Source organism: Galeopterus variegatus, unplaced genomic scaffold (genome assembly GCF_000696425.1).
Source record: "Galeopterus variegatus unplaced genomic scaffold, G_variegatus-3.0.2 Scaffold25, whole genome shotgun sequence".
NCBI lineage: Eukaryota > Metazoa > Chordata > Mammalia > Dermoptera > Cynocephalidae > Galeopterus > Galeopterus variegatus.
Window position 1 is genome coordinate 138,321 of NW_007726136.1, and position 8,234 is coordinate 146,554.

Below are 8,234 nucleotides of genomic sequence, written 5' to 3' on the forward strand. Positions count from 1 at the left end.
AAAAAAAAAAAAAAAAAAAAAAAAAAAAAAAAAAAAAAAAATGTGGTTAGGAAGTGGTTGCCACTAGAGGGCAGAGGAAATGGTTCCAGCCCCATTGAAGTGGTGTTGGTGGGGTCCTGTGTGAGCTCACAGCCGCCTTTCCTCTCTCCAGTTATTTTTGGTCTCTGTGACATGTAGGTTTCCTGTTAGTGAGAACACAAGCGACAAGAATGAGTTTCCATTACAGAAGTGAACGCCAGGAGTTCAACAATCCATTCCCCTTACCTCTTGCCTTGGCCTTTGAACCAGGGATCCAGGAATCTGGATTCTTGGGGCTGCGTTAATGGCCTCAGGAGCTCCGACAGTCATCTCGTTTGTTCTCATCTCATAACCCCTCCCCTCGCCCCACATGGCCTTGCAATTCCTGAACCCCTCCTTAAGCAAGTGAGTGCTTTCCTCTGCAGAACCAGTTTACCCACCACCAACCCTTCCGTGCCAGTCGTGGTGCTGGCATGTGGACGAGTTGGTCCGCAAGGTGAACAGGAGACAGAAGCACCCTCGGATAGGTCTCTGCCTCACGTGCAGGAGCCCTGTCTAGTCGGCCCCCTAATGCCTCTCCTTACGCATGCGCCCCATTCATGGCCCGGGTCCTGGAAAATGCTCTAAATCCCGCCCTGCACTTCTGGCTCCACCCCCAGTTCGGGAGTCCCGTGTGCTCATTGGCGAGCTTGGGGCTGGGACATTGGCCTGCGTGACGAGGTGCTGACACCCCCAATGAGGAAACAGATAATCCACAGGGAAACTGGCGCGCCTTTACGGTGTGGCCCAAACCCAGTTCCTCTCCCCGGCTCCTAACTGAGCTTGGAGCCCCGATCGATCCGGCCCAGGCCTCGACGCTCCGCTCCGGGCCAGCGGGGCCACGGCCCCCGGGCTCTTCTGGCCAGGGCCAGCGCGGGCCTGGTCTCCCCTCCTTCATCGCCCCCCTTGGGGAAAGACGCAGGCGCTTCACGCCGTCTGGTCGGTACCTTCCTCTCCACCAGTTTGTCCTCCCCCGCTTGGTTCCGAGCCGCCCGGCACGGTGGGTGGGCGCGCGGGTAAAGGTGGAGCGCCCGGAGCCCAGCTCCTGCAGGAGCTCTTAGCGGCCGCAGCACTGTTGCCGCCCAGATGGCGCCCAGGGCCGAGCCCCCCGACGGGGGCTGGGGATGGATGGTGGTGCTGGCAGCGTTCTTCCAGTCGGCGCTGGTGTTCGGCGTGCTCCGCACCTTCGGCGTCTTCTTCGTGGAGTTTGTGGCGGCGTTTGAGGAGCAGGCAGCGCGCGTCTCCTGGATCGCCTCCATAGGAATCGCGGTGCAGCAGTTTGGGAGTGAGTGCTGCGTCTGGGTCTGGCGTCCTGCGACCCTCGGGAGGGAGAGGGGATGCGGGGACAGGAAAGGGGAAGGACAGGGGGGAGAACGCCTGAGATCTTCTCGCAGAACCCCTTCCACTTCCCCAGGCCCAGTAGGCAGTGCCCTGAGCACGAAATTCGGGCCCAGGCCCGTGGTGATGACTGGGGGCATCCTGGCCGCGATGGGGATGCTGCTCGCCTCCTTTGCTACTACCCTGACCCACCTATACCTGAGTATTGGGCTGCTCTCAGGTGAGACCGTGGGCAAGGGCAGGAGAGTCAAATGCCTAGATCTCTAGCTTCTGGACTTTCATCTTTTCCCTTCTCTTCACAAAAGGCTTAGGGAGAAACTGAGGGAAAGTTTGGCTAGAACATGTGCCCCAAAAGGAATTCTTAAGAAGGATGACTAAGTTGATAAACATGATTGGGAAATTCAAAGATGGTGGATCCAGAATATACAAGCCCAGGGCTACTGGGGCTGGAGTATAAAAGGAAGAACTACTCTACTATAAGATTGTGCTAGGTGCTCTGGCTATGAAATAGACACCGTTATCCTATTTACAGCTGAAGCAAGGCTTTAGAAGCTTATGCAGCTTGGCAAATGAAGATCACACAGCCAGAAGTGTTAGAGCACAGGTCTAACTCCAAAGTTCGGTGCTAGTTACTTTACACACGTTACCTCTAATCCTCCACAATCCCATGAGCTATATTACCCCCATTTTGCAGATGAGGTTGAAGCAGAGGCAGTAAATTAAACACACAGGGCCACGCAGCTAGAAAGCATCAAAGCCAAGATGTAACCCGAGTCTGTGGGACTCCAAAAAAGATACTACATTCTGCTGCTGGGCAGTGCTGGGATTACTGGGTGCCCTGAGCTCCCTAAGAGTCTCCAACCCCCATTTCTTCCTTTTTGACAGGCTCTGGCTGGGCCTTGACCTTCACTCCAACCCTGGCCTGCCTGTCCCGTTACTTCTCTCACCGTCGATCTCTGGCCACAGGCTTGGCACTGACAGGCGTGGGACTCTCCTCCTTTGCATTTGCCCCCCTCTTCCAGTGGCTGCTCAGCCACTATGCCTGGCGGGGGGCCCTACTGCTGGTGTCTGCCCTCTCCCTCCACCTGGTGGCCTGTGGTGCTCTCCTCCGCCCACTCTTCCTGGCTGACGATCCTGCCGTGGGTGGCCCTGGGGCCCAACTTTCTTCCCTCCTCCATCATGGCCCCTTCCTCCGTTACACCGTTGCCCTCACCCTGATCAACACCGGCTACTTCATTCCCTATGTCCACCTGGTAGCACATCTCCAGGACCTGGGTTGGGACCCACTGCCTGCTGCCTTCCTACTCTCAGTGGCTGCTATTTCTGACCTCGTGGGGCGTGTGGCCTCTGGATGGCTGGGAGATGCAGTCCCAGGGCCTGTGGCAAGACTCCTGGTGCTCTGGACCTCCTTGACTGGGGTGTCACTAGCCCTGTTCCCTGTGGCTGAGGCTCCCACTGCCCTGGTGGCTTTGGCTGTGGCCTATGGCTTTACATCAGGGGCCCTGACCCCAGTGGCCTTCTCCGTGCTGCCTGAACTGGTGGGGACTGGAAGGATTTACTGTGGCCTAGGACTGGTGCAGATGGTAGAGAGCATCGGGGGGCTGCTGGGGGCCCCTCTGTCAGGTAAGGGGAATGGGGTTACCAGGTGGGCCAGGGCTGCCATATTGCAAGGTTGGGGGAGGGAATATTGCCCTTTGGTATAGTACAGTACACAGCCTGCCTGGCCAGTTATAGCAGCCCTAAATGGATCCATGGGACAAAGAACCTGGGGCTGGGAAGGTCTGAGTGGAAAGACAAAGAGGAGCTAAGTAGAATCCTTGGCAGGGTGCCAGAAGTTTCGGTTTTCAGAGGACCTAGCTGCACCTGGCCAGATGTACCATTCCTGTGTCTTCCTTTTTCCTTGGCCCACTGGGCCCCAGCCTGGGTGTCTGAGCCATCTGGTCAAAGTTCTGCAGACTCAAGATGCCAAAACCTTCAGACTTTTAACACTTTCCTCTTAACTATTAACTGAATGTGTAGAAGAGCCACCTTTGCTAGAAAGAAAGGCCTTTCTTTATGCCTGACTCAATCTGGATCTCCAAATCCCCCTGGACTGGTTTGGAGGTCCCTGAAGGCAGAAAGGTGGTTGAAATTACCCTTTTTTTTTTTTTTTTTTTTTTAAAGATGACTGGTAAGGGGACCTTACCCTTGGATTGGTGTTGTCAGCACCACGCTCACCAAAGTGAGCAACCAGCCATCCCTATATGGGATCCGAACCCACGGCCTTGGTGTTATCAGCACCACACTCTCCCGAGTGAGCCACGGGCCGGCCCCTGAAATTACCTTTTGATGCCCTTTGGGAAGCCAGAGTTCTCAAGCTCATCTAACCCTACCTTGAAGTTCCAATTCCTCCCAGATGATGGGTCTTCCCTCCACCCAAAAATGTATCTGAGCCATCAGCCCCAGTGAACAGATTGCCCATGTGTATTCTTTTTCTCTCTTGGATCTAGGCTACCTCCGGGATGTGACAGGCAACTACACGGCTTCTTTTGTGGTGGCTGGGGCCTTCCTTCTTGCAGGGAGTGGAGTTCTCATAACCCTGCCCCACTTCTTCTGCTTCTCAGCTCCTACCTCCAGGCCCCAGGACCTTGCAACAGAGGCACTGGATCCTCAAGTCCCCCTGCCCAAGGAGGGGCTGGGAGAGGACTGAACTCTGTGAAGAGGCAGTCAGGCCCAGATAGCCAGAGCTTGACAGCTCCAGGTCCTCTCCTGCCCCATCTTGGCATCCACAGAACCATAGCACCTTAAGATTCTTGACCTGCCTCCCCCAGAGCAGGCCTGGGGCTCCTGCGGTGTATGTGCCATCCCTTTCTATTTCATTGAGGACTCTATTTCTTCTCCTTTGTTCCTTCCAACCTTTTCTGAAGGACCCAGGAGCTCCTGCTCCACTGAGCTGTCAATCAACTGTGAAAATCAAAGGCCAAGAGACTTATGTTTTACGTGTGATCTCTAGCATTGCCTCCTAAATTTCTTCAATGAATATAGGTATTTGGGAAACAAGGATGTGTCTTTGAGATAAAACTGAATAAGAAGACTGTATAATAATCATAACCTCAAAAAGAGCTGGGGCTCATGTGCTTGGGTTGGTTGGATGGAGTCATGGCTGGGGAGTAGAGAGGAGGTATCCAGGGGCTCTGGTGACCCAGGGTATTTTGACCTGAGACTCTGCTCTCTGGGCCACAGTTGCTCCCACTCACCCACTTATCTCCCTCTTCCCCATTAACTCTGTAACTTAGAAAAAAACTTGAGAGAATGGTGAGGATGCAGGTGTGGGGGAAGATAGAGTTGATAGAGCTAAGTCTAGGATTCTTGCATTTCCCTCAGGCCAGTAGAGGGAGACTGAAATGCAGGAAAGTTAGTCTGGGAGGTCTGGATACTCAGGTAAGAGAAATGAGGATGGGGCAGATAGCACCCATGACTAACCTGCCTCTCCTCGCCCCCCAACAAACTGAAACAGACTGGCAGACAACTTCTCAAAAATTCCCTCTTATGGCAAGGACTTGGGCAATGGATTGGCTGGACAGACACCTTTCCCCACCTCCAAGGCCTACTGAGATCCTGTTTTTTTCAACCAGCCTTTTTGTATATCTTAGGTAAAATGTTTTCAGGGTCCTAGATTGACTAACAGTTGGAGCTTTCATGAAAACCAGATAAAAATTCTTTATTGGAGGAGGAGCTCAAACAAGAAAATGATCAACAAGTGGTGTCCAGGGTGGGGCGAGGGCCTCCAGGAGAGAGCAGGGCAACCTGGGGAACCGGGAGCAGCTCCCCCATCTCAGGAGGAGGAGTGGCTGGAGGTGAGACTGGACGACAGGAGGGCAGCGCCCGGGGCAGCCCCATGTAGATGAAGCTACCAGAGAGGATGAAAGAGCCGCACACGAGGAAAGAAGCGCTGAAGTCTCCTGTCTCATCCCTTAGGTAACCTGAAAGGAGGGGTAAAGGAATTTAGAGGTCTTGGACCCCAGAGGCAGAGGATGGTTGCGAGCGGATCTTCTGGCTCAGGCCCTTACCTGACAGGGGAGGGCCCAGGAGCCCCCCAAAGCTCATCAGCATCATCACCAGCCCCGTGGCCTGCACCACACCTCCGATGCCCACTAGCCCCGGGAGCACACCGAAAACCAGAGGGGCGTAACTCCCGGCGCTCACCCCGTAGGCCCCAGCCGCGGCCAGCAGGGGGCCCCCCCAACCCTCTTCGCTCCCCACCATGGGCACCAGTCCCACCGCCAGCAGCCCCAGCCCCGTCAAAGCCCCGAACACGGCCAGTAGGCGCGGGAGGGGCACCCAGCCCTGGTCCGCCAGCCACCCGCAGACCAGCCGGGCGCCCGCGTCCCCCACCGCAGCTACAGCTACCACGAGTGCTGCCCCGTACCCCCCCAGGCCCCGGTCCAAAGCGTGGGGGGCCAAGTGCACGTAGGGGACGAAGTACCCGCCTCCAACCAGGGCCGTGCCCAGAGCAAAGACTGAGAAGGCCCGGCGTGTGAACAGACCCAGGCCGAGGGCAGCAAGGGGGCCGCGGGGTGGGGCTGGGGGGTCGCCAGGAAGGGCCAGGGGTCGCAGCAGGGCGCCACAAGGGGTGAGGTGGAGGGTGATAGCGCCAAGGAGGAGCAGGGCTCCCCGCCAGCCGAAAGTATCAAGGAAGAGCTGCAAGGCGGGCGCCAGGAGCAGCGAGGAGGCTCCGTTGCCCGTGAGTGCCAGCCCCACCGCCAAGACTCGACGGCGGGAGAAGTAACGGGAGAGGGTCCCGAGGGCAGGGGCGAACACCAGGGCCCAGCCGGAGCCTGCGAATGGACAGGACGAGATGAGGATCGGGGGGCGGGGATACCTGCCCCAGCATTCCCAGCCCTGCTCCCCGCAGAAGGCTCCCTCCTCATTCGCTCCCCCAACCCCCAACAAGCTCCTGTCCCCACCATCACCCCTGAAGGACTCGGGCATTGCACGCCCCTCACCAGCGAGGAGGCCCAGGCCGAGATAGAGGTGCAGCAGACTGCGGGCGAATGCCGAGATGACGAAGCCGAGCGAGGTGAGGACGCCCCCAACCATCACCACGGGGCGCGCCCCCCATCGTGTGCTCAGGGCGCTGCCCACTGGGCCTAGAAGGGGCGGGGTCAACGGAAGACACGCCCCCGGGCCCCCAAACTGTCTCCAACTCTTCTCCTTGGCTATTTGCCTGGCCTAATAGCTCCTCCCCTTGACCTCAAGACCCATTCTTTTCTAGAACTTGGTCCCACCGGCTGCCTCTTCGATTGTCTGGTAATCAGATGGGTCTCCCACCGCTACACTCGAGGCCCCTCCACCCCGTTCCCGCCTCCCACCTTGGGGCCCCCCTCACTGGCTGCCTGCTGTACGGCCAGGGCCAAGGCGCTGACCCACGCAGTGTCCTGGGCGCTTCGGTCAAAGTGCTCGGCGAGGTCAGGGAGGGCCAGGCCCAAGGAGCGTAAGAGCCCGTAGGAGAGCCCGTTCACCGCGAAGACTGAGGCCGCCACCATCCAGCCCCAACCCCCGTCCGGGGGTCCGGCGGGCTTGGGGGTCATCGCCGTCTGCAGGTGGGGAAACATCTGTGAGTCAAGTCTCCATGTCTGTGCCTCCGCAGGGGACACCTGGCATCCCTGAGATCAGCCTCTGGCTGCTTGCCCAGGGTGGGCACGTCAAGCCCAGCAAGAGAGTGCGGGGGCGGAGGGGGCGGGAACCAGGCCTAGGGATAGAACTCCCGGGTCCGCGCGAGGTACCGGGACAGGAGGAACATGGATCTCCCCAGGCCGGGGGCTCCCCCTTCCCCACACACCGCTTCCGCCTTACCGATCTCTCCGGGCGGTGGAGGGAGGCAAAGGGCGAGGAATGGCTAGGCCGGGTGTTCTCCCCGTTTCCCGGGCTGGAGGGGGCCCCGGGGGCGAGCGAGTGCAGAGATGGAGCCCAACTTGAACAGGCTAGCGGCCGGGTCCCACGGGGATTGAATTATCCACACGTACACACCCCCGGCCCGCGGGCAGGCGGCGGCGAGTCATGAATGCCGCCCCGCCCCCACCCACCGCCAGCCGGGCTCCCGCCCACGCACCTGCCGCCTGCTGCGCACAGAAGAGTTGCACGGACTGCAATCCCCAGCAAGCCCAGGGCCCGCTGCCAATGCACGCAAGGGGGGCTGGTCCCCAAAACCTGAAAGGATGAGTAGTTTTGTCCTCAGGAACGTTGCTGAGGACCAGGTAGATCTCGGGTTTCAAATCACAGACCTCCAGAGTGCCTGCTCCGTGCTCAACAATAGCATGTCCTCAAGGACCGAAGGAAGGAACAGGACTCCCTTAATATGAGGACTTGCGGTGTGCCGGGTACTCTTTACACGTGTTATTCTTTCATCCTTACAATAACCATCTGAAGAAGGTGTCATCCGCATTTCACAGATGCAGTAACTGAAGCTCAGAGAGGTTAGGTGACTTGCCCAAAATCACTCAGGTAAAAAATTGTGGAAATATTGAATTCAGGTCTTTCCAACTGCGCGGCCCACACAGGGACAACAGAACTAGGACTGAAATAGAATCTGCCACAGTTGAAGGAAATGGCCTGAGACAGTTTGATGCAAACTGCCCTGGGAAGGACTGAACTTATGATTCTAAAATAGGGGTCACTGGGAATAAAAAGGATCGTTGTGATCAGAATCTCTAAAGACTTAGGCTATAGTTTTAAAATCAAAGTAAGAAATCAGATAATTGAATCCAGGTACTGATTTCTTGAAACATCTTTATTAAAAGTATCCTTTTTTATAGGTTAACACTGCTTTACTTCAGCTGTCCCCCCCCCCCCCCCCCCCC

At 57.2% G+C, this 8,234-nt stretch overlaps 2 protein-coding genes across 4 annotated transcripts; one reads left to right on the forward strand and one right to left on the reverse strand.

Annotated features, from left to right (window-relative positions):
• The first annotated feature begins 846 nt into the window (after positions 1-846).
• On the forward strand, positions 847-4,386 carry SLC16A13 (solute carrier family 16, member 13). 2 transcript variants are annotated; one of them, XM_008568576.1, is made up of 4 exons: positions 847-1,342; positions 1,472-1,615; positions 2,281-3,018; positions 3,885-4,386. In XM_008568576.1, the coding sequence occupies exons 1-4, from the start codon at positions 1,144-1,146 to the stop codon at positions 4,082-4,084; spliced, it is 1,281 nt and encodes a 426-aa protein (XP_008566798.1). In that variant the 5' UTR covers positions 847-1,143; the 3' UTR covers positions 4,085-4,386. The 2 variants fall into 2 exon arrangements, with proteins under 2 accessions (XP_008566798.1, XP_008566807.1); XM_008568585.1 differs by lacking the exon at positions 1,472-1,615 and having other exon boundaries at positions 1,006-1,342.
• A 683-nt stretch (positions 4,387-5,069) lies between these two features.
• SLC16A11 (solute carrier family 16, member 11) lies at positions 5,070-7,346 on the reverse strand. Of its 2 annotated transcripts, XM_008568602.1 has the most exons (5): positions 7,231-7,346; positions 6,764-6,971; positions 6,381-6,524; positions 5,445-6,212; positions 5,070-5,357 (listed from the first exon to the last, which is right to left on the reverse strand). In XM_008568602.1, the coding sequence occupies exons 2-5, from the start codon at positions 6,963-6,965 to the stop codon at positions 5,128-5,130; spliced, it is 1,344 nt and encodes a 447-aa protein (XP_008566824.1). In that variant the 5' UTR covers positions 6,966-6,971; positions 7,231-7,346; the 3' UTR covers positions 5,070-5,127. The 2 variants fall into 2 exon arrangements, with proteins under 2 accessions (XP_008566824.1, XP_008566820.1); XM_008568598.1 differs by lacking the exon at positions 7,231-7,346 and having other exon boundaries at positions 6,764-6,989.
• Positions 7,347-8,234: the final 888 nt, after the last annotated feature.